Source organism: Oncorhynchus clarkii, chromosome 17, assembly GCF_045791955.1.
Source record: "Oncorhynchus clarkii lewisi isolate Uvic-CL-2024 chromosome 17, UVic_Ocla_1.0, whole genome shotgun sequence".
Taxonomy (NCBI): Eukaryota; Metazoa; Chordata; class Actinopteri; order Salmoniformes; family Salmonidae; genus Oncorhynchus; species Oncorhynchus clarkii.
In genome coordinates, this window is record NC_092163.1 from 27,883,320 (window position 1) to 27,908,972 (window position 25,653).

At 41.0% G+C, this 25,653-nt stretch overlaps 1 protein-coding gene across 1 annotated transcript in view; it reads right to left on the minus strand.

Annotated features, from left to right (window-relative positions):
* LOC139370665 (cadherin-22-like) overlaps nucleotides 1-25,653 on the minus strand; it is a 134,358-nt gene that overhangs the window by 51,885 nt on the left and 56,820 nt on the right. The window contains exons 7-8 of the mRNA XM_071110279.1: nucleotides 21,054-21,310; nucleotides 16,384-16,520 (exon numbers count right to left, since the gene is read on the minus strand). Coding sequence (XP_070966380.1) covers nucleotides 16,384-16,520; nucleotides 21,054-21,310 — 394 coding nt within the window. The remainder of the gene's footprint in view (nucleotides 1-16,383; nucleotides 16,521-21,053; nucleotides 21,311-25,653) is intronic.

Below are 25,653 nucleotides of genomic sequence, written 5' to 3' on the forward strand. Positions count from 1 at the left end.
CGGCGCTGCCAGAGTCTCCCGCCTGTCCGGCGCTGCCAGAGTCTCACGCCTGTCCGGCGCTGCCAGAGTCTCCCGCCTGTCCGGGGTCGGCGGCGAGGGTCCCCACTCCGCACCAGAGGCACCACCTAAGTGGGCCAAGTCAAAGGTGGAGCGGGGTCCACATCCCGCACCAGAGCCGCCGCCGTAAAGAAGGCCCACCCGGACCCTCCCTTTAGAGTAATATCTGAAATTCTTGAACAATATAGCCTAAATGTACACTGTGACAGTTATAATCTCCACTGGCATAGCCAGAAGAGGACTGGCCACCCCTCAGAGCCTTGTTCCCCTCTAGGTTTCTTCCTATGTTCCTGCCTTTTCTAGGGAGTTTTTCCTAGCCACCATGCTTCTACATCTGCATTGCTCTGCTGATGTAAAAAGGGCTTTATAAATACATTTTATTGATTGATTTATTGACCAACGACCAGTCATCAGCATTGGCATGCAAGGGCGGGCTCTCATATCCAGATGAGTGACCATAAAGTTCTTGTTTAATTTTCTTAGGTGTTGCTTGGCAAAACCAGAGTAGCCGACCTAGTAGCCGACGAAATGAATTACGATATTTGTGAGGAAGAAAAAGGCCACCGGCAGATCATGCTTTTCATCTGATCCCGCAGCCCTTGCTGCATACAGGTAGGCCGTATAATCGGGCTTAATCTGGACTCCAGAGAAGTGACAAGATGACATGATATTCCTAGTTTATATTGACTGCTAACTTGAATAACATTCAGCTCAAAATGCAGCTGTAAAATGCAGTGTATTTCTGTATCTTGAGTTTTGAAAATGCATCCCTGTTTATGGCTGTAATAACAGGCTACATTTGTGCAGTGATCGTTTGCACGTGTTCTCCCTGTACATATGCAGCTCCAATTTTTTGGGGGGGGTGATCAACAATTGTAACTATTTACGATGCAAGCTCACCAGCAATGGGGCATCAAGCAGCAATTACTAGCATAGGCCTACTGGTCTTTTGGTATGTCAAAATAGCTTGATATTTATAATTTACTTATGAAGCTTGTATTTGGAATTTGTTGTTCAAATGAATTATTACATAATGTAGACAAAATAATGAAAAGGGCTGTCTGGTAGCCTCAAAAATAGACAAATACTTAATGACCCTGGGACTGTACAAAACACTGTTTTGAGACACTAAGCATCAAAGCTTTCACGTGTCAGATCTCACCTTAAAGGTACAGAGTATCAAAATCCTGAGCCATTTATAAATCTGTTTTTTAGGGGGGTGCAATTGCTGATAGAACATTATGGCTCTGAAATGTAAATCTGGGTTCAGATCATACGGTTCTATCACTGTAGGACGGCTCCTAATAATGTCTGGAATGGATTCAATGGAATGGTATCAAACATGTTTTTTATAATTGTATTAAACCTCTTAAGTCGACCACCTACTTTTACGAACATTCTGTTAAAAATCGCGCAACATTTCAGCGTCCTGCTACTCATGCCAGGAATATAGTATATGCATATGATTAGTATGTGTGGATAGAAAACACTCTCACGTTTCTAAAACTGGTTAAATCACGACTGTGACTATAACAGAGCGTGTTTCATCGAAAAGCGCAAGAAAAACTGGTCACTGAAAACTGGAAAAAATATCCATGCGCCACTTGCATGTATTGTTTAAGGGACACCAAATTAAATGGGTCCGAGATTGCAATTCCTACGGCTTCCAAACGATGTCGCCAGTCTTGTGTAACCTGGGAGTTATTTCTTGGTCAAACAAAGGAGAGAGATTCCATTCCGTCCGGTCTCCGACAGGAAGTTTTGGAAGAGAGATTTCCCGAACATGATTTGAAGACGTGGAGCTATTGAATACACATCGCCCCGTGATCAATTTGATATGTTATTAACGTTTACTAATACCTAAAGTTGGATTACAAAAGTATTTCGAAGTGTTTTGTGAAAGTTTATCGTCGACTTTTTTAATTTAAAAAAATGACGCTGCGTTTTGAAACAGTGTTTTTTTATGAATCACACAGTTTCCATAGATGGATATTTTGGGTATATATGGACCGATTTAATCGAAAAAAAGACCCAATAGTGATGTTTATGGGGCATATAGGAGTGCCAACAAAGAAGCTCGTCAAAGGTAATTAATGTTTTATATTTTATTTCTGCTATTTGTGTAGCGCCGGCTACGCTAATTATTTTGTTTACGTCGCCTTCAGGTATTTCGGGGTGTTGCATGCTATCAGATAATAGCTTCTCATGCTTTCGCCGAAAAGCATTTTAAAAATCGGACTTGTTGGCTAGATTCACAACGAGTGTAGCTTTAATTCAATACCCTGCATGTGTGTTTTAATGAACGTTTGAGTTTTAACGAGTACATTTAGCATTTAGCGTAGCGCATTTGCATTTCCAGGTGTCTAGATGGGACGTCTGCGTGTCGGGTGGGAGTAAGAGGTTTTAATGTATTATTATTGTTTTATTTGTATATTTTCCTTTTATATATACAAATGTAGAGGGTGGATCAGCTTTAATATTGTGGATATATTGTTGCTTCCATCAATGTAATTGTATGCATCATTTCCAATATCCCATATATTTTTGGGGTATACAGTTGAAGTCGGAAGTTCACATACACTTTAGCCAAATACATGTAAACTCAGTTTTTCACAATTCCTGACATTTAATCCTATTGAAAATTCCCTGTTTTAGGTCAGTAAGGATCACCACTTTACAATCAGATGCTTCTCAAATATGCCCTTGGTGGTCAAACTAGCAATAACTTGCAGTAACAGAAAAAATGGCTGCGTGCCACAGAATGCTGCAGCAGCACACAAGGTGAGCCGCAGTACGACGCAACTTTTAAAGGAGGAACCATTGTAAGTGTCACATGACCTCAGTATATTTACACCTGTTCTGAAAGGCCTCAGAGTCTGCAACACCACTAAGCAACGGGCACTACCAAGCAAGCGGCACTATGAAGATCAAGGAGCTCTCCAAACAGGTCAGGGACAAAGTTGTGGAGAAGTACAGATCAAGGTTGAGTTATAAAAAAAATCTGAATCTTTGAACATCCCATGGAGCACCATTAAATCCATTATTAAAAACTGGAAAGAATATAACACCACAGCAAACCTGCCAAGAGAGGGCTGCCTACCAAAACACATGGACCAGGCAAGGAGGGCATTGATCAGAGAGACAACAAAGACCAAAGATAAACCTGAAGGAGCTGCAGTGGAGATTGGAGTAACTGTCCACAGGACCACTTTAAGCTGTACACTCCACAGAGCTGGGCTTTACGGAAGAGTGTCCATAAAAAAAGCAAACATGTTTGGTGTTTGCCAAATGGCATTTGGGAGACTCCCCAAACATAAGGAAGAAGGTACTCTGGTAAGGTTGAGACTAAATGTGAGCTTTTTGGCCATCAAGGAAAACGCCATGTCTGGCGCAAACCCAACACCTCTCATCGCCCCAAGAACAACATCCCCACAGTGAAGCATGGTGGTGGCAGCATCATGGTGTGGGGATGTTTTTCATCGACAGGGACTGGTAAACTGGTCAGAATTGAAGAAATTATGGATGGTGCTAAATACAGGGAAATTATTGAGGGAAACCTGTTTCAGTCTTCCAGAGATTTGAGACTGGGACGGAGGTTCACCTTCCAGCAGGACAATGACACTAAGCATACTGCTAAAGCAACACTTGAGTGCTTTAAGGGGAAACATGTAAATGTCTTGGAAGGGCCTAGTCAAAGAACAGACCTCAATCCAATTGAGAATCTGTGGTATGACTTAAAGATTGCTGTACACCAGTGGAACCCATCAAACTTGAAGGAGCTGGAGCAGATTTGCTTTGAAGAACGGGCAAAGATCCCAGTGGCTAGATGTGCCAAGCTTATAGAGACATACTCCAAGAGACTTACAGCTGTAATTGCTGCAAAAGGTGGCTCTACAAAGTATTGACTTGGGGGGGGGGGGGGTGAATAGTTATGCACGCACAAGTTTTCAGTTTAAAAAAAATGTATTTCTTGTTTGTTTCACAATAACAAATATTTTGCATCTTCAAAGTGGTAGGCATGTTGTGTAAGTCAAATGATACAACCCCCCCCAAAATATATTTTAATTCCTGGTTGAAAGGCAACAAAATAGGAAAAATGCAAAAAGGGGTGATTACTTTCGCAAGCCACTGTATATAGAGATACAGTTGAAGTCGGAAGTTTACATACACTTAGGTTGGAGTCATTATAACTAGTTGTTCAACCTCTCCACACATTTCTTGTTAATTAACAAACGATAGTTTTGGCAAGTCGGTTAGGACATCTACTTTGTAAATAACACAACTCATTTTTCCAACAATTGTTTACAGACATATTATTTCAATGTATCACAATTCCAGTGGATCAGAAGTTTACATACACAAAGTCGACTGTGCCTTTAATCAGCTTGGAAAATTCCAGAAAATTATGTCATGGCTTTAGAAGCTTCTGATAGGCTAATCGACATAATTTGAGTCAATTGGAGGTGTACCCGTGGATGTATTTCAAGGCCTACCTTCAAACTCAGTGCCTCTTTGCTTGACATCATGGCAAAATCAAAAGAAATCAGCCAAGCCAAAACAATTGTAGACCTCCACAAGTCTAGTTCATCCTTGGGAGCAATTTCCAAATGCTTGAAGGTACATTCATCTGTACATCTGTAAACTCGATGGGACCACGCATCCATCATACCGCTCAGGAAGGAGACGCGTTCTGTCTCCTAGAGATTAACGTACTTGGTGCGAAAAGTGCAAATCAATCCCAGAACAACAGCAAAGAACCTTGTGAAGATGCGGTAGGAAACAAATACAAAAGTATCTATATCCACAGAAAAACAAGTCGTATTGTCGTCTAATTCTGATAATTCCCCAACAGTATATAGACATAATCTGAAAGGTCGCTCAGCAAGGAAGAAGCCACGTGCCTATTTATATAATGAATATGAATTTAGGCGGCTAAAATTATTATTAAATATTAAAGCTTTAAACCTCTCACTAAAAGCTTCACTCATACATAAGTTATACTTAAACCCAAAATGTTTCTCCAGTAGATTATTAAGAAGGCTCATCCTTTGTTCAAAAACTTCTAATTTCCGACTAATTGAAAACAACAAAGTATCGCCCTTTCTTAAACAAGCCATACAAAGCTGGTTACAATTTCAGTTTTATCCTCCAGAAAAGATAGAACAAATATTACAACAAATGTTATGGTTAAACTCAAATATACTGATTAATAAAAAAACATTCTTTATGGAAAAAATGTTTTAAAATGCTATTATATTTATTAATGATATTAGGAATAGAAACAGAGGAGTTATGTCACATGCAGCTATCAAAAATATATGTGAATATCTGCTCAATCTAAACTAACAACCAACTGATTGCAGTACCACCACAAAAATGGAGGAGGCAAGTGGAAAATAGAGAAGGTTGGGGATTTGTTTGCCTCACATATATTAAAGATACAAATTGGCTGAAAAGAACTGGCATAAATATAAAAATATACCAGTTTCATTTGAGGACAAAAATGTTGATCTCTGCGCCATACAGGTTGCAAAATAAATGGGAAGGATTTTCGATGTACCAATTCCATGGCACATGGTACAAAAAACTACACTTGATTCAATTAAGATTTTAAAATTAAATTATTATATAAAATCACTGCCACCAACAGAATGCATAATTTCAGTCTCAGCTCTGTAGATTTTGCTGCGAAGAGACAGAATCAATAGATAATTTACTCTGGTATTTTTTTTATTTAACCAGGCAAGTCAGTTAAGAACAAACTCTTATTTACAATGACCGCCTACCAGGGAAAAGTGCCTTATTTCAGGGGAGAATGACAGATTTTTTCAAATCTGGTTGTGTTACAAACAAAACAGTTGATTGCAATGAAACCAAACATGACTGGAAAAGTCATGTTTTGTGTGTGTATATACCTCAAATGTGTCGTCGAAAATGCAATGAGACGAAATTCACGACACAAGCGGTTCACAAAATGTTTTGTGTTAGGCTATAAAAATGGATTTTATCAAACAAAGGACCATTCATTGTGTAACAAAGAGCATTGGGATTGCAAACAGAGGAAGATCGTCAAAGGTAAACTATTTATTTTATTGCAGTTTGTGATTTTGTTACGCCTGTGCTGGTTGAAATAGTTTTTTTTTTATGGGGCTCTATCCTCAGATAATCACATCGTATCCTTTCGCAGTAAATCCTTTTTTAAATCTGACAACGCAGTTGGATTAGCAAGATTCTAGGCTTTCGAAACATGTGAGACACTTGTATTTTCATGAATGTTTAATATGACTATTTACGTAGCGATCACTGTATGTTGTTGAATTTCATCCCGCTAACGGGTTCTGTGCACAGATAGGTTAAGAAATGCATTATGATCATCAGACAAATTATTATCATCACTGAACAATGAAGTGACAACATAATTCACTTAAATATTTCTGACATGGAAGTTTTCGCTGGCGTGCAATTATTGATGGCTAGACTAGCCTAGACCATACGTAGAGGGAGATGGCAAAGATGTATTCTGATTGGTCCATCTGTATTTGTTAAGACTTGTGCTTGGATTGCAGATGGAACCTCTACTTACACATCATCATCTGCACATCTATCACTCCAGTGTTAATGCTAAATTGTAATTATTTCGCATCTGGCCAATTTATTGCCTTACCCCCCTACTCTTCCACATTTGCACATACTGTCCATAGATTTTTTCTATTGACTGTATGTTTGTTTACATGTTGTTGTTTTTGTTGCACTGCTTTGCTTTATCTCGCCCAGGTCGCAGTTGTAAATGAGAACTTGTTCTCAACTGGCCTACCTGGTAAAATAAAGGTGAAATAAAAAAATATATACAAACATATCGCCAAGTTCAAATGGGTTTATACAGATACACAACTTGGAATTGACTTGAGACTCGGCCTGTTCTACTTGTGACTCGACTTGAGATTCGTACCTTCTGACTTGTGACTTACTTGTGACTCAAATAATAGTGACTTGGTCCCACCTCTGGATTACAGCCTTACTCAATATTGTTAGACATGGTAGTGGATGAGGTGAGTTTCCTCTGAACAATGTAAAGATCTTGTGCATTTGGATGTAAATCCAAATCCAGCGCTATATACAGTCCATTATATACAAATGGCTGACATGATATATTCATCATAAATACAATAAATTGTAAGTCATTTCGAAAGTTCTAAATATCCCTAAAAGCTATTCTTGATAAGGACATTATAGATAATACAATCACATAGATGAAACAGTCACAGACACAGGTCAGTGGCTCTGATGCACATCTGATGTACGGTGCATCATCTGTCTGAAATGTCCTAGAAACTGCACACCATTACTAAATGAATCCAACAATAATTTCCTCTTTTGTATAATTTCCTTTCTCATTTTAACTGTTACACAGGCTACCACAAGTGTGTTGTATACGATTAGATAAAAGTTTCACTATCTGTCTAATTTCTATTCATTTTCTACGGTTGCAACTTTTGAAAGATATTTCCGTGTGAGGAAGCAGTCTGCACCAGGTCAGGGGAAATGTGAAACCTACGCTGTAAAAAGTATTTTGTACTCTGGTATCTTTTAACCCTAAGGGTGGGAATATTATTTTTTTCCATTTACCTGTCTCGAAAAATACAGTTTTGCAATGTGATATGCTCACTATCACAGGTCTCTGAAATGATGTGTCAGTCTTCCTACTCTGATAGGATTCTGCACCGAAAGCAGGTCTGTCAGGAGTCTGCAGAAGATGCAAAAGGCTGCTCATGACACTACAACTCAGGTCCTCAGTCTCCCATCGAGGGAAGGACTACATGTACCGCAGAGGAGCCGCCTTTATGATGCATTCATGCACAAGTTGGAACTAAGAAACTCTGAAATATCCAACTTGGAAACAAAGGATGTAACGATGCTACCCGAGTTTCCAACTCATATTTAACACTCCGGTTATAAACTGTTTTGGATGTTGGAGGTTCTGAGTTTATACGTGTTTTAATAAAAATAATTAAGCGTATGTGAATGCAAACAATTTAGTTGACACACTGTATATTCTCTAACTCTGATATGGAGAGTATGTGGTATGACTTCCTCTGACATGGAGAAATAATAGTTAAAAATATTATGAGTTAGGTTTTTCTGGCCTTGCTCATTACTAATCAGGGTCAATCACCCATGCAACATGATGACCAACCATGGACCTCATTTCATCAAGGAAGAAATCAACAGGGCTGATGAAGCAATCACAGGGCATTAACATTTTCACACATGAGTTCCAGCTATCTCTAACCGTCGCCCCTGCATGAGTTTTGTCATGCGTGTGATGTTAGAATACTCTCACTGTTCCAAAATGTGAATGTTACACAACAGGACAGTTAGTTACCCATGCTGCCCTCAAACCAAAGGCAAGCTGACTGCTAATTATCAATAGGCTATGTTTCAACTTGTCAATTTCAAATTATTTTCTAACAAGTTTTATTTTCTAACAACTATTTGAATTGAGGTGTGTTCCGCCTCCTCGTTAATTCGCATAATAAGTATCCCATTTCACTCTTGCAAACAATTTATGTTTGAGACTTTACTGAACAGACAAACTTCTCTCTTCAACGTGAGCCCAAGCTCTCCCCGAGTGTTTACCCAGATCAAATATGAAGACATTGCGCATCTCTAGTCAGAACAGGCCTTACACAAACATTTTCCCCCACCACATTTTCTGGCTGGCACTTGTATTACCTTCATGGTTGTTTGTCTTACAAATTGGACTTTGGACATGTGTGCGTTCCTATCAAAGTAAGTAGCTTACTTTCTGTATAACCTGTTTCTGCTGTAGCACACCATATGTATGTATGGATCATAATGTATTTACTGTTTTATTAACATGTTTTCAAGTACTGGTGACAAATCATGAATTCCGATACTTGCAATGATTGTAATGGACGCATATGATGTGTGTAAAATACTATAATGTTGTTCCGATTATGATGAGCTAATGCTAAGCTATTTCCTGGCTATGTGTGGTGCCATGTTTGTTGACATCATACAATGCATTCTGTTTGTCACGTTAGCGTCTGTCAGACCAAAGATGTTATCACAAAGGTTAGTTCACTCGACTGACTTATGGTGCTTTCAAGACAACTGTGACGTCAATGATCTTCAGGTCAGAAAGTCGGAGTTTTAGAAAGAGGCCCGAGTTCCCGAGTTGGAATTCTGAATTGAAGGACCATTCAAAACTTTTTTTTTCCTTTGAGTTCCCAGTTGTCTTGATCGCGGTATCAGATCGTAACTTTGGTACCTCAGGGTTGCCAGCTCAGATCCCCCTTTCCAAGGGGTTATTTTTATTTATATATTTTATATAACCTTCTCTTGTGTTTGTCCCCCATTTATTGATAAATTACCCATCATAGCAGTATATTATGCATTATATCCCCCCACAATACCTTCTCCCATTTCTACCCCCCACAGACTTACAAATCCCCTAAAATCGTTTCAGCCCTGTTTAGCTTTTGTGCTATGGTTAGGCTAGGTAGTAGGCTAGTATTTGATGTGATGATCTGTGAGGTTAAACATTGTATTTGCTTTGTGATTTGTCAAAAACGGTAAAGACTTGTCAAGACATGTGCTCCGGTTCTTGTATATACTGTAACAAGTACATCAATGATTTGTAATATGCTGAAAAGTGTCTAAACAAAGTTGATATTTTTCAGGCAATGAGCAAAGCCATCTTTGACTTTGTTTATTTGTATTTTATAGTGGATGGCATTCTGGGATTAGGGTGTTTTCATGAATTTAGCTGCTGTTAGCTTAGCTGACATGCATTTATTTTCTAAACAGCATTACATTAGTCTCTTTAGTCTCACCATTAGTCTCACCAGAGATGTGGTACATTGTAAACTAGTTTAGCTTTTAGGTCACTAACCTGTTATTTAGACTGGTTTATGGAAGGAGTTTGGCTGTGGATGTGTGATGCTTGGATGATGAAGTTCACATTTATCTTTTACAATAAAAGGTACAATTGAGGAATACAGTTTAAGACCTTAATTTTTCATCAGTACAAAATAATATTTAGATGCTGTTTCAGACAACAATGGTGTTTAGACTTGTTTGTTGCATCATACGTTCTGTTGCTACTGTTTCAATCACGTATTTGAGATCGTACGCTGCAGTGACCACTTAATAATGACCACAAATATGTGATTGTACGCGTCAAAGGGTTAAGGTCAATAATGGAGTTGGGGAATAATGAGGTCATGTTATTTTACTGTAACCTTAAATTGGCCTCATTCAATTCAACCTTTTGCCACTCCAATGGTAATTCATCGAAGAGTCATAAAACCAAGTTGCGCAAAACTTCTCCTCAGTGTCTTCGGGACTGGATGAGCCACTGGTGATAAGAAACATTTGGATAGAATTTCTGATGAAATCAAGCATCGACTTTGTTTGTCTGGGCTTTTTTTTGGGAGATGCAAGGAAGGGCCCTGTGTTTATGCTTGCTATGGGCTGAAATGACTGTCTCACACCCTTGAATGGTCAATTAACATAAAAAATGTGCCTATGACATAATGCACAAAGAGGAAGAGCACAAAAGCAAACAATTTGTCTTGAGAAATACAGCTCCAAGTAGATACTGAAAGACTCCCGAATTAAAATCTGCTTTAAATGTTTGCATAAGAAGTTCAAATCAAATAAAATTTTAACACAACAGGAATAAAATACACTACAAAGGAGCTTTATACAGGGAGTACCAGTACCAGATCAATGTGCAGAGGTACAATGTATTTGAGGTAGATACTGTATGTAAACTCAGCAAAAAAAGAAATGTCCTCTCACTATCAACTGTGTTTATTTTCAGCAAACTTAACATGTGTAAATATTTGTATGAACATAACAAGATTCAACAACTGAGACATAAACTGAACAAGTTACACAGACATGTGACTAACAGAAATGGAATAATGTGTCCCTGAACAAAGGGGGTTCAAAATCAAAAGTAACAGTCAGTATCTGGTGTGGCCACCAGCTGCATTAAGTATTGCAGTGTATCTCCTCCTCATGGACAGCACCAGATTTGCCAGTTCTTGCTGTGAGATGTCACCCCACTCTTCCACCAAGGCACCTGTAATTTCCCGGACATTTTTGGGGGGAATGGCCTTAGTCCTCACCCTCCGATCCAACAGGTCCCAGACGTGCTCAATGGGATTGAGATCCGGGCTCTTCGCTGGCCATGGCAGAAGACTGACATTCCTGTCTTGCAGTATATCACGCACAGAACGAGCAGTATGTCTGGTGGCATTGTCATGCTGGAGGGTCATGTCAGGATGAGCCTGCAGGAAGGGTACCACATGAGGGAGGAGGATGTCTTCCCTAGAACGCACAGTGTTGAGATTGCCTGCAATGACAACAAGCTCAGTCTGATGATGCTGTGACACTTTGCCCCAGACCATGACAGACACTCCACCTCCAAATCGATCCCACTCCAGAGTATAGGCCTCGCGTGTAACGCTCATTCCTTCCACGATAAACGCGAATCGATCATCACCCCTGGTGAGACAAAACCACGACTCATCAGCGAAGAGCACTTTTTGCTCCAGCCTCTCTCAGCCTATTGTGGACAGTCTGAACACTGATGGAGGGATTGTGCTTTCCTGGTGTAACTCGTGCAGTTGTTGTTGTCATCTTGTACCTGTCCCGCAAGTGTGATGTTCGGATGGACCTATCCTGTGCAGGTGTTGTTACACATGGTCTGCTACTGTGAGGACGATCAGCTGTCCGTCCTGTCTCCCTGTAGCGCTGTCTTAGGCGTCTCACTGTACGGACATTGCAATTTATTGCCCTGGCCATATCTGCAGTCCTTGTGCCTCCTTGCAGCATGCCTAAGGCACATTCACGCAGATGAGCAGGGACCGTGTGCATCTTTCGTTTTGGTGTTTTTCAGAGTCAGTAGAAAGGCCTCTTTAGTGTCCTACATTTTCATAACTGTGACCTACCGTCTGTAAACTGTTAGTGTCTAAATGACTGTTCCACAGGTGCATGTTCATGAATTGTTTGTGGTTCATTGAACAAGCATGGGAAACAGTGTTTAAACCCTTTACAATGAATATCTGTGAAGTTATTTGGATTTGTACAAAATATCTTTGTAAGACAGGGTCCTGAAAAGGGACGTTTCTTTTTTTGCTGAGGTTACATGAAGGCAGGGTAAAGTGACTAGGCATCTGGATAGATAATACCAAGAGTAAAATAAAGAACAGAGTAGCAGCAGCAGATAATGAGTGTAAAAGTGTGTATATGTGTTTGCTTCCAAGGCAAACAAGTGTGTCGCGTAGAGCACTTAAATAAGCATAATCCCAAACTACTATGAATAATTCCATTCATACACATATTTCTATAACATACAGTTAGGGCTATGTTTTTACAATTGCAGATGCAATATGTAACTTTTTGGGCAACTGACCAAATTCACATATAGAAATGTGAGTTATTGATCTGTCATTCTTAGTGAAAGCATGTTTTAGAAACGTTAGATCTATTCTATGTGCGTTTTTTTTATGCATCCATTTCTTAAAGGTGCACTATGCAGAAATGCTTTGCCATTTACTGGTTGCTAAAATTCTATACTGAACAAAAATATAAACGCAACATGTAAAGTGTTGGTCCCATGTTTCATGTGCTGAAATAAAAGATCCCAGAAATGTGCCATTTACACAAAAAGCTTATTTCTCTCAAATTGTGTGCACAAATGTATTTACGTGCCTGGAAATGAGCATTTCTCATTTGCTAAAATAATCCATCCACCTGATAGGTGTGGCATATCAAGAAGCTGATTAAACAGAATGCTCATTACAAAGGTGCACCTTGTGCTGGGGACAATAAAAGGGCACTCTAAAATGTGCAGTTTTGTCATACAACACAATGCCACTAAGTTTTGAGGGAGAGTGCAATTGACATGCTGACTGCAGGAATGTCCACCAGAGCTGTTGCCAAAGAATTTCATGTTAATTTATTTACCATAAGCCACCTCCAACGTCGTTTTAGAGAATTTGGCAGTACATCCAACCAGCCTCACAACCGCAGACCACGTGTAACCACGCCAGCCCAGGACCTCCATATCCGGCTTCTTCACCTGTGGGATCATCTTACCCGCCACCTGGACAGCTGATTAAACTGAGGAGTATTTCTGTCTGTAATAAAGCCCTTTTGTGGGGAAAACTTATTCTGATTGGCTGGGCCTGGCTCCCCAGTGGGTGGGCCTATGCCCTCCAAGGCCCACCCATGTCTGCACCCCTGCCCTGTCATGTGAAATCCATAGATTAACCTGTTGCGACGACCAAACCCGGATCCGGGATTCTATTTATAGACCTAAGCTCATTACCATAACGCAACGTTAACTATTCATGAAAATCGCAAATGAAATGAAATAAATATGCTAGCTCTCAAGCTTAGCCTTTTGTTAACAACACTGTCATCTCAGATTTTCAAAATATGCTTTTCAACCATAGGAAAACAATCATTTGTGTAACAGTAGCTAGCTAGCGTAGCATTTAGCGTTAGCATTAGCGTTAGCATTAGCATTAGCATTTAGCAGGCAACTATCACAAAAACAAGTAAAGCCTTCAAATAAAATAACTTACCTTTGAAGAACTTCTGATGTTTTCAATGAGGAGACTCTCAGTTAGATAGCAGATGCTCCGTTTTTCCAAAAAGATGCTTTGTGTATTAGAAATAGCTCCGTTTTGTACATCACATTTGGCTACAAAAAAAAAAAAAAAAAAAAAACGAAAATTCAGCCCTCAAAACGCGAACTTTTTTCCAAATTAACTCCATAATATCGACTGAAACATGGCAAACGTGGTTTAGAATCAATCCTCAAGGTGTTTTTCCACATATCTCTTCAATGATATATCCTTCGTGGAAGCCTGGTTTCTCCTTGCTCTCAAATGGAAAAATAATTGCACCTGGCTTTACGCTCCAATTTCGACGCAGGGACACCAGGCGGACACTTGGAAAATGTAGTCTCTTATGGTCAATCTTCCAATGATATGCCTACAAATACGTCACAATGCTGCTAACACTTTGGGGGAACGACAGAAAGTGTAGGCTCATTCCTTGCGCAATCACAGCCATATAAGGAGACAATGGAAAACAGAGCTTCAGAAATTCTGCTCATTTCCTGGTTGATGCATCATCTTGGTTTCGCCTGTAGAATGAGTTCTGGGGCACTTACAGACAATATCTTTGCAGATTCTGAAACTTCAGAGTGTTTTCTTTCAAAAACTGTCAAGAATATGCATAGTCGAGCATCTTTTCGTGACAAAATATCGCGCTTAAAACGGGAACGTTTTTTATCCAAAAATGAAATAGCGCCCCTAGAGATCAAAGAGGTTAAGGCCTGATTTCCTTATATGAACTTCAACTCAGTAATCGTTAAAATTGTTGCATGTTGCTTTTATATTTTTGTTATGTATAATAGTTTGCCTAGTTTCAGTTTGTGAGAAAACTGTGAAATACAGTACATTTTCCATAACCAGAAATATTGTATTTCCAGCTGTTTGAAGCTGGTGTACAAAATCAAAAGACGCAAAAACGAAACTTAAGAACACAAAGCATAGAAATAGAGCACAATAGAACAGATCTCCCGCGTCTTAGACTTGCTTTCAATGAGAATGACAGATCTATAAATCACACCTCTATGTGAATTTGGTCGAGTCATCCAAAAAGTTACATATTGTAGCTTTAAGTTTAGTTTTTCAGACTTTTACTTTGGGTTTTGTACACCAGCTTCAAAACAGCTTAAAATATATTTCACAGCGGTTTAGATGGTACAATGATTCTCTACGCTATACATTGCTTGTTTTGTCACATACACTGAAATTAGGCCAACTATTCGAATTTTAGCAACCGGGAGATTGCGAACCAATTTCTGCATGTTGCACCTTTAAGGGGGAAACACAAATACAAAGAGATGTAGAATTCAGTGTTGTTGTGCTGTAATACTTTCTTTCATCCTGTGCGGACAGGTAGGTATTACTAGCCAGATGCAGAATGCAATCTCTTGTGCTTTGAATACAATCCCAAAATCACATCTGTCGAAGATTAGAAAAAGTATTGAGTGAATGCCTGTCCCTCCTCTTTGCTCCCCTAAGAACTAAACTAAGGAGGGACGGGCATTCACTCAGTACTTCTTCTAATCTTCGACAGATGTGATTTTGGGATTGTATTCAAAGCACAAGAATAGCTTGTCACCAGCTACTCCACAGTCAGGTTATTACATTCTTCATTTTCTTTGCTAATGAAAAAGTATTAGGCGAGACAAAACAACATTACAGGTGTTCTGCTTTCATGTTGGATTATGTGACAGCTTGGTTGGACGCTGATATTTGTCCGCCAACTGTGATTCCTTATCAATATCATAATAATCACATCACGTTAGGCCCATTGATATTTGAAAAAAGAAAACAAACAAGCTTCAGGCTTGTATTATGTCAGTTATTATAGGGGCAGGGCTGGGTGTTATAAACTGTTATGACATATGCTATGTCATTCTCATGACAGTGTTATGTATCATGGCCCTGTGTCAGCATCTCCATCAAAGGCTTATTAACGATTCTTAAAAACACTTTACTTAAAACATCCAAATATAATGCTTTAAAAACGTGTTAGAAGCATGTACTGTATGAGCCTTTACAATATCTTATAAATGGGGTAGTTTGGGTTCTGGATGCTGATTGTCTGAAAGCTATTGTATATCAGACATTATAAACTGGGTGGTTAGAGCCCTGAATGCTGATTGGCTGACAGCCGTGGTATATTAGACCGTATACCACGGGTATGACAAAGCATTTATTTTTAATGATCCAATTACATTGGAAACCAGTTTATAATAGCAATAAGGCACCTCGGAACTTTGTGGTATATGCACAATATAACACGGCTAAGTGCTGTATCCAGGCACTCCGCAACAAGAACAGCCCTTAGCCGTGGTATATTGGCCATATACCACACCCCATCGGGCCTTATTGCTTAAATATACCACAGGTATGACGCAAAAATGACTTGTTTATTGTTCTACTTATGTTGGTATGTTTATAATAACAATAAGGCACCTCAAGTGTTTGTGCTATATGGCCAATATACCACGTCTAAGTGTTGTATCCAGGCACTCTGTGTTGTGTCTTGCCTAAGAACAGCCCTTAGCCGTGTTATATTGGCCATATATTTATATCGCCACACTTCCTTAGACTTTATTGCTTAGTAATATAAGGCTTTTGATATGTTATGTCTATCTATGCATACCATGCAATACAACATGATTTATAGTACTGTAGCATTTACCTGCTTCCACTGCCATCACAGTAATGTTGTGCCAGCCAGCCGTCTCTCGGTCCAGAATATTGCCCAACGTGATGGCACCCGAAACTGGATCAATGTGGAAGATCTGCTCCTGGTCCGTACTCTGGTCAATAGAGTACCTGGTAGGGAGAGTGAGAAAAAAGGGGAATACATGATTGAATGGGGAGTCCATCTGCAATACTTTTTTAGTGGCGCCCGAACACTGTGGCCCATGGGGATATTGCCAGTTGCATTTGACATCAGGTTATGGCTTCACATTAGCATTTTCAAGTGGGAAACTGTGAGCCAGATTCAGAGGACGATGAAAATAATGATGCATTTAGCCAATGTGCTTGTTTCCCTACTGCACCTTTGTCCCCAAACATGTCTGCGGTTTCAGCCCTTCCTGGAGAAAAAACATTATAATTAATATTTAATGCTGCACTCCAATGAAACCAAAATACATTTGCACATCCTTGTGGTTGGCTACTCAAGGACCATTCAGGAGAGTACAGAGCCAACAAAATACGATGAGTAGTTTCTCTTATTTTTCAGCAGGCTTGTATGCCCATTGGGACTTTAATTAAATATTATGAGGATCATCAGTTTCATTTTCTACCTTTTCCACAAAAAGCTCATCAAAGGGATTGGTCGGGTCTTTGTACATGCCATATAAGATTGCCAAAACGGCTACAGTGAGATGAGCTTCTTATAGTCTAGGTTTGGAGAGCATACTGCATCCACAGTTAGATTATTCTAGTCATATTACATTAGTCTGCCTGTTCTACATTTTACATTTTTTGTCATTTATCCAGAGCGACTTACAGTTACTGCATTCATATTAAGATAGCTAAGTGGGACAACTACATATCACAGGCATAGAAAGTACACTTTTCCTCAATAAAGTAGTTACGGGGGGGGGGGGATCAAGTGCATCTGCTGGTTCTGGTTTTATTTCTTATTTTAGAGATGAGGAGTAGGATTATTTAAGATTTGAAGAGGTAGGGTTTTCGATGTCTTCAGGAAGATGGGCAGGGACTCTGCTGTCCTAGCTTCAGGGGGAAGCTGGTTCCACCATTGGGGTGCCAGAACAGAGAAGAGCTTGGACTGAGCTGAGCGGGCGCTGCCCTCCCGTAGGGGTTTTGATGGCCAAGAGACCTGAGGTGGCAGAATGGAGTGCTCGGGTTGGAATGTAGGGTTTGAGCATATTCTGAACGTAGGGAGGGGTAGTTCCTCTTGCTGTTCCGTAGGTTCTGAATCTGAATCGAAGCTGTAATGTTTATACCAAACATACTATATTAATAAACGGTATTACAAAACTTGAAAATCTATCATTAAAATATGTTTTATTTATGCAAGAATTGGGAATAAACTGTGACACCTACACAATAATGATGTAAATTACATACAATTACAGTGGGGGAAAAAAGTATTTAGTCAGCCACCGATTGTGCAAGTTCTCCCACATAAAAAGATGAGAGAGGCCTGTAATTTTCATCATAGGTACACTTCAAATATGACTGAAAAAAAATCCAGAAAATCCCATTGTAAGATGTTTTATGAATTTATTTGCAAATTATCGTGAAAAAGAAATATTTGGTCACCTACAAACAAGCAAGATGTATGGCTCTCACAGACCTGTAGCTTCTTCTTTAAGAGGCTCCTCTGTCCTCCACTCGTTACCTGCATTAATGGCACCTGTTTGAACTTGTTATCAGTATAAAAGACACCTGTCCACAAACTCAAACAGTCACACTCCAAACTCCACTATGGCCAAGACCAAAGAGCTGTCAAAGGACAGCAGAAACAAAACTGTAAACCTGCACCAGGCTGGGAAGACTGAATCTGCAATAGGTAAACAGCTTGGTTTGAAGAAATCAACTGTGGGAGCAATTATTAGGAAATGGAAGACATACAAGACCACTGATAATCTCCCTCGATCTGGGGCTCCACGCAAGATCTCACCCCATGGGGTCAAAATGATCACAAGAACGGTGAGCAAAAATCCCAGAACCACACGGGGGGACCTAGTGAATGACCTGCAGAGAGCTGGGAACAAAGTAACAAAGCCTACCATCAGTAACACACTACGCCGCCAGGGGCTCAAATCCTGCAGTGCCAGACGTGTCCCCCTGCTTAAGCCAGTACATGTCCAGGCCCGTCTGAAGTTTGCGTTTGGAGCATTTGGATGATCCAGAAGAAGATTGGGAGAATGTCATATGGTCTGATAAAACCAAAATATAACTTTTTGGTAAAAACTCAACTTGTCGTGTTTGGATGACAAAGAATGCTGAGTGGCATCCAAATAACACCATACCTACTGTGAAGCATGGGGGTGGAAACATCATGCTTTTCTGCAAAGGGACCAGGACGACTGATCCATGTAAAGGAAAGAATGAATGGGGCCATGTATCGTGAGATTTTGAGTGAAAACTTCCTTCCATCAGCAAGGGCATTGAAGATGAAACGTGGCTGGGTCTTTCAGCATGACAATGATCCCAAACACATCGCCCGGGCAACGAAGGAGCGGCTTCGTAAGAAGCATTTCAAGGTCCTGGAGTGGCCTAGCCAGTCTACAGATCTCAACCCCATAGAAAATCTTTGGAGGGAGTTGAAAGTCCGTGTTGCCCAGCAACAGTCCCAAAACATCACTGCTCTAGAGGAGATCTGCATGGAGGAATGGGCCAAAATACCAGCAACAGTGTGTGAAAACCTTGTGAAGACTTACAGAAAACGTTTGACCTCTGTCATTGCCATCAAAGGGTATATAACAAAGTATTGAGATGAACTTTTGTTATTGACCAAATACTTATTTTCCACCATAATTTGCAAATAAATTCATTAAAAATCAATTGGTGGCTGACTAAATACTTTTTTGCCCCACTGTATATTTCGGCATTCGAAAGTGATATTGTAGGTGTTGAGGTGAAATTGTGTAGATGTTAGCAATGCATTCTATAGCAATTGCAATTGTCAGCACTCTAATATATTCATGGAGAAGTACACATTTTCCAGAAAACTGGAAAGCACTAATAAGATGCCACTAAATTGTTTTGACAACACAACTACCCATACACATCAGTTTCAAGACGCCATTACATCTTCCCCAGTCGATAAAGAGCCAAACAAAGAAAAGCTTGGTCAGCTTTTGTGTCCAGATGCTGTATTCATTCCTCTGGGCCTCTTAACCCCTTGGTACAGCTAGTACCAGGCAGTGGCCACCAATGCCCAGTTGGTGCAGGGTGGCAGGGGTGTGGGAGAGTGATGTCCCATGGGCACCGGGCACCTGGGTTAGTTCCATCCAATAGAGATGATTAAAGTGGTACAGATGGGCACGGCACCGCGCCAACACTCAGGCGGCGGCACTGCCATTGTGTTGTACTTTGTTACACCTGGAGCACTTTCAGTTCAGCCTCATGCATTTTTAATACAGGTAATTTGAACAGCCTGTGTGAGTCGGTGTACGTGAAGCTCTGTTCATCGCACTTGACTAGCCTCTTTTATTCTTCCACCAAAGACCTAAGAGGCTCTGGCACAAAATAATAGAATTTTGCTCATAAATAGGGATCTGATCGAACTCAAAGCCGTGTGAGATATTGATCAACCCTCTAGCACAGTCATCAGTCAATGCGGTAGCCTTCGGTAATAAAATGGATGAATCAATGTATTCATGATATATATTGTTGTTATGAAGTGGTGTCTTCCTATAGTGCGTTTATTACCATTGTTTTGATTGAAATGTCAGTCCCAAAGTCCATGTACGCTCCATGACAAACTGGGATGATTGTTTCTATCGGGGCTCATCGCAACGTGTGATGTTGATATAAGATAACATTTGCATCAGCAGTGTTTGTGAATATCTTATTCATGTCAGGACCTGTTTATAAATGCAGTTAAGTAGTCCTTATTTGGGGGTCTTTAATTTGACATGAAATTGCACAAATAAAGAAGGGTCATTTGTAGCTACAGTATAAACAAGTTTCTATTTGTTGAAAGTTCTACTTCTTTACTCGTGAACCATACATTATACTAATAGCATGTCTTATTATACACTCTTAGAAAAAAAAGTGCTCCCGAGTGGTGCAGCTGTCTAAGGTACTGCATCTCAGTGCTAGAGGTGTCACTACAGACCCTGGTTCGATCCCGGACTGTATCACAACGGGTCGTGATTTGGAGGCACACAATTGGCCCAGCGTCGTCCGGGTTAGGGGAAGATTTGGCTGGGATAGGCCATCGTTATAAAATAAGAATTTGTTCTTAACGGACTTGCCTAGTTAAATAAAATAAAACATCTAGAACCTAAAATGGTTCTTCGGCTGTTCCGATAGGATAACCATTTGAAGAACCCTTTTTGGTTCCAGGTCAGAACCCTTTTGTTTGTAGGTAGAACCCATTAGGGTTCCATGTAGGACCCTTTTCTTGCATCATACAACATAATTAAAAAACATGTTAGTATGTAGGTGACTAAAGCATTGAACACCACACATGGCTGCTACTGTAGGATGTATCATAGAATAGCTATTTTCAAGTGAAAATGTTATGGGATGCATTTTCTCAATAATTTTTGATGGTAGGCAACCCTGACAGGTTTCACTGTACATTATGATCAAATAGCCACAGTAGCCTACTTGGACACTGGGAAACGCTGTCACAGTAGGATCCATGATCCATACCTGACAGGTGCGTTCTCCATGTCCGGGTCCTTGGCAGTCACAGTGCCCACCAGCGCCCCTAGCCTAGCATCCTCCTGGACCTCCAAGATGGTTCCCTCAGCAGGGTGGAAGACAGGCGGCTCATCAATGTCGTTTACACTGACCCGCACGATGGTCTGGTCCCGAAAAGAACCCAGCTCCGAAAAGCGGGGGTCTACGTGCTTGTTGACAGCCTCCACCACCACGTTGTGTGTGCGCTTGCTCTCAAAGTCCAATGCCTTAACAGAGCACAAACAGAGAGGAGCTAAAGCAGTGACATGTCACAAAGGGTGCCTACGTGTAAGCTGAACAGGTATAAGCACTCCTTCATACCTAAACAGCAATAAGTACATCTGAGCTGTGGTAGTATGCCACTGACATAATGTGTAAGGGCAGTTTACAGTATATTGCACACTGGGTGTACAAAACATTAAGAACACCTTCCAAATATGTTTGCAAATGTATTAATATCACATTTGCATAAGTATTCAGACCCGTTACTCAGTACTTTGTTGAAGCTCCTTTGGCAGCGATTAAAGCATTGAGTCTTCTTGGGTATGACGCTATAAGCTTGAAACACCTGTATTTGGAGAGTTTCTCCCATTCTTATCTGCAGATCCTCTCAAGCTCTGTCAGGTTGGATGGGGAGCATCGCTGCACAGCTACTTTCAGGTCTCTCCAGAGATGTTCGATCGGGTTCATGTCAGGACTCTAGCTGGGCCACTCAAGGACATTCAGAGACTTGTCCCGAAGCCACTCCTGCTTTGTCTTTGCTGTGTGCTTAGGGTCGTTGTCCTGTTGGAAGGTGAACTTTCACCCCAGTCTGAGGTCCTGAGCGCTCTGGAGCAGGTTTTCATCAAGGATCTCTCTGTACTTTAGTCTATTCATCTTTCCTTAGATCCTGACTAGTCTCCCAGTCCCTGCCACTGAAAAACAATCACAATGCTTCACTGTAGGGATGGTGCCAGGTTTCCTCCAGACGTGACACTTGGCATTCAGGCCAAATAGTTCAATCTGGTTTCCTCAGACCAGAGAATTTTGTTTCTCATGGTCATGTGCCTTTTACTGAGGAGTGGCTTCCGTCTGGACACTCTACCACAATGGCCTGATTGGTGGAGAGCTGCAGAGTTGGTAGTCCTTCTGAAAGGTTATCTCATCTCCACAGAGGAACTGTCTGGTCACTTGGTAACATCCCTGACCAAGGCCCTTCTCCCCCAATTTCTCAGTTTGGCCGAACGGCCAGCTCTAGGAAGAGTCTAGGTAGTTCCAAGCATCTTCCCTTTAAGAATGATGGAGGCCACTGTGTTCTTGGGGACCGTCAATACTGCAGAAATGTTTTGGTACCCTTCCCAAGAGCTATGCCTCGACACAGTCCTGTCTGTGAGCTTCGACCTCATGACTTGTTTTTACTCTGACATGCACTGTCAACTGTGGGACCTTATGTAGACAGGTGTGTGCCTTTCCAAATCATGTCCAATCAATTAAATTTACCACAGGTGGACTCCTATAAAGTTGTAGAAACATGTCAAGTATGATCAATGGAAACTGGATGCACCCGAGCTCGATTTTGAGACTCACAGCAAATGGTCTGAATACTTATGTAAATATTTCTAAAAACCTGTTTTCGGTTTTGTTATTTTGGGGTATTTTGTTTAGATTGATGAGGAATTTGTTTAATTTAATCAATTTCAGAATAAGGCTATAAAGTAACAAAATGTGGAAAAGGGAAGAGGTCTGATGTGTATGTGCGAGACATGTACAATGTCTATGACATGGGTAACGTGCAATGCATGTATTATGTTGAGGTTGTAATGCACATTGATTATTTTGTGTACAGCAGCACTGTGTGTCTAAGACCATGATCCCCTCAGGGACAGTAAAGTTAATTATATTTTATTCCATCATGCTTCCGTAAGTATTCACCCCCTTGTCATTTTTCCTATTTTGTTGCCTTAAACCTGGAATTAAAATTGATTTTTGGGAGGTTTGTATCATTTGATTTACACAACATGCCTACCACTTTGAAGATGCAAAATATTTTTAATTGTGAAACAAACGAGAAATAAGACAAAAAAAATGAAAATGTGAGGGTTCATAAATATTCACCCCCGAAGGTCAATACTTTGTAGAGCCACATTTTGCAGCAATTACAGCTGCAAGTCTCTTGGAGTATGTCAATATAATCTTGGCACATCTAGCCACTGGGATTTTTGCTCATTCTTCAATGAAAAACTGCTCCAGCTCCTTCAAGTTGGATGGGTTCCGCTGGTGTACAGCAATCTTTAAGTTATAGCACAGATTCTCAATTGGATTGAGGTCTGGGCTTTGACTAGGCCATTCCAAGACATTTACATGTTTCCCCTTAAACCACTTAAGTGTTTTTTTAGCAGTATGCTTAGTGTCATTGTCCTGCAGGAAGGTAAACCTCCGTCCCAGTCTCAAATCTCTGGAAGACTGAAACAGGTTTCCCTCAATAATTTCCCTGTATTTAGCACCATCCAGCATTCCTTCAATTCCAACCAGTTTCCCAGTCCCGGCCTATGAAAAACATCCCCACGGGATGATGCTGCCACCACCATGCTTAACTGTGGGGATGTTGTTCTCGGGGTGATGAGAGGTGTTGGATTTGTGCCAGACATAGCGTTTTCCTTGATGGCCAAAAGCTAAATTTTTGTCTCATCTGACCAGAGCACCTTCTTCCATATGTTTGGGGAGTCTCCCACATGCCTTTTGGCGAACACCAAACATTTTTGCTTACTTTTTTCTGGACACTCTTCCGTAAAGCCCAGCTCTGTGGAGTGTACAGCTTAAAGTTGTCCTGTGGACAGATACTCCAATCTCCACTGTGGAGCTTTACAGCTCCTTCAGGGTTATCTTTGGTCTCTTCGTTGCCCTCCTTGCCTGGTCCATGTGTTTTGGTGGGCGGCCCTCTCTTGGCAGGTTGTGGTGGTGTCATATTCTTTCCATTTTTAATAATGGATTTAATTGTGCTCTGTGGGATGTTCAAAGTTTCACATGTTTTTTTATAACCCAACCCTGATCTGTACTTCTCCACAACTTTGTCCCTGGCCTGTTTGGAGAGCTCCTTAGTCTTCATAGTCAAATCAAATCAAATCAATTTTTTTTGTCACATACACATGGTTAGCAGATGTTAATGCGAGTGTAGCGAAATGCTTGTGCTTCTAGTTCCGACAATGCAGTAATAACCAACAAGTAATCTAACTAACAATTCCAAAACTACTGTCTTGTACACAGTGTGAGGGGATAAAGAATATGTACATAAGGATATATGAATGAGTGATGGTACAGAGCAGCATAGTCAAGATACAGTAGATGGTATCGAGTACAGTATATACATATGAGATGAGTATGTAAACAAAGTGGCATAGTTAGTGGCTAGTGATACATGTATTACATAAGGATACAGTCGATGATATAGAGTACAGTATATACGTATGCATATGAGCTGAATAATGTAGGGTAAGTAACATTATATAAGGTAGCATCGGGTGGTGTAAGTGTCCTGGAGGGCAGGTAGTTTGCCCCCGGTGATGCGTTGTGCAGACCTCACTACCCTCTGGAGAGCCTTACGGTTGAGGGCGGAGCAGTTGCCGTACCAGGCGGTGATACAGCCCGACAGGATGCTCTCGATTGTGCATCTGTAGAAGTTTGTGAGTGCTTTTGGTGACAAGCCGAATTTCTTCAGCCTACTGAGGTTGAAGAGGCGCTGCTGCGCCTTCTTCACAATGCTGTCTGTGTGAGTGGACCAATTCAGTTTGTCTGTGATGTGTATGCCGAGGAACTTAAAACTTGCTACCCTCTCCACTACTGTTCCATCGATGTGGATAGGGGGGTGTTCCCTCTGCTGTTTCCTGAAGTCCACAATCATCTCCTTAGTTTTGTTGACGTTGAGTGTGAGGTTATTTTCCTGACACCACACTCCGAGGGCCCTCACCTCCTCCCTGTAGGCCGTCTCGTCGTTGTTGGTAATCAAGCCTACCACTGTTGTGTCGTCCGCAAACTTGATGATTGAGTTGGAGGCGTGCGTGGCCACGCAGTCGTGGGTGAACAGGGAGTACAGGAGAGGGCTCAGAACGCACCCTTGTGGGGCCCCAGTGTTGAGGATCAGCGGGGAGGAGATGTTGTTGCCTACCCTCACCACCTGGGGGCGGCCCGTCAGGAAGTCCAGTACCCAGTTGCACAGGGCGGGGTCGAGACCCAGGGTCTCGAGCTTGATGACGAGCTTGGAGGGTACTATGGTGTTGAATGCTGAGCTGTAGTCAATGAACAGCATTCTCACATAGGTATTCCTCTTGTCCAGATGGGTTAGGGCAGTGTGCAGTGTGGTTGAGATTGCATCGTCTGTGGACCTATTTGGGCGGTAAGCAAATTGGAGTGGGTCTAGGGTGTCAGGTAGGGTGGAGGTGATATGGTCCTTGACTAGTCTCTCAAAGCACTTCATGATGACGGAAGTGAGTGCTACGGGGCGGTATTCGTTTAGCTCAGTTACCTTAGCTTTCTTGGGAACAGGAACAATAGTGGCCCTCTTGAAGCATGTGGGAACAGCAGACTGGTATAGGGA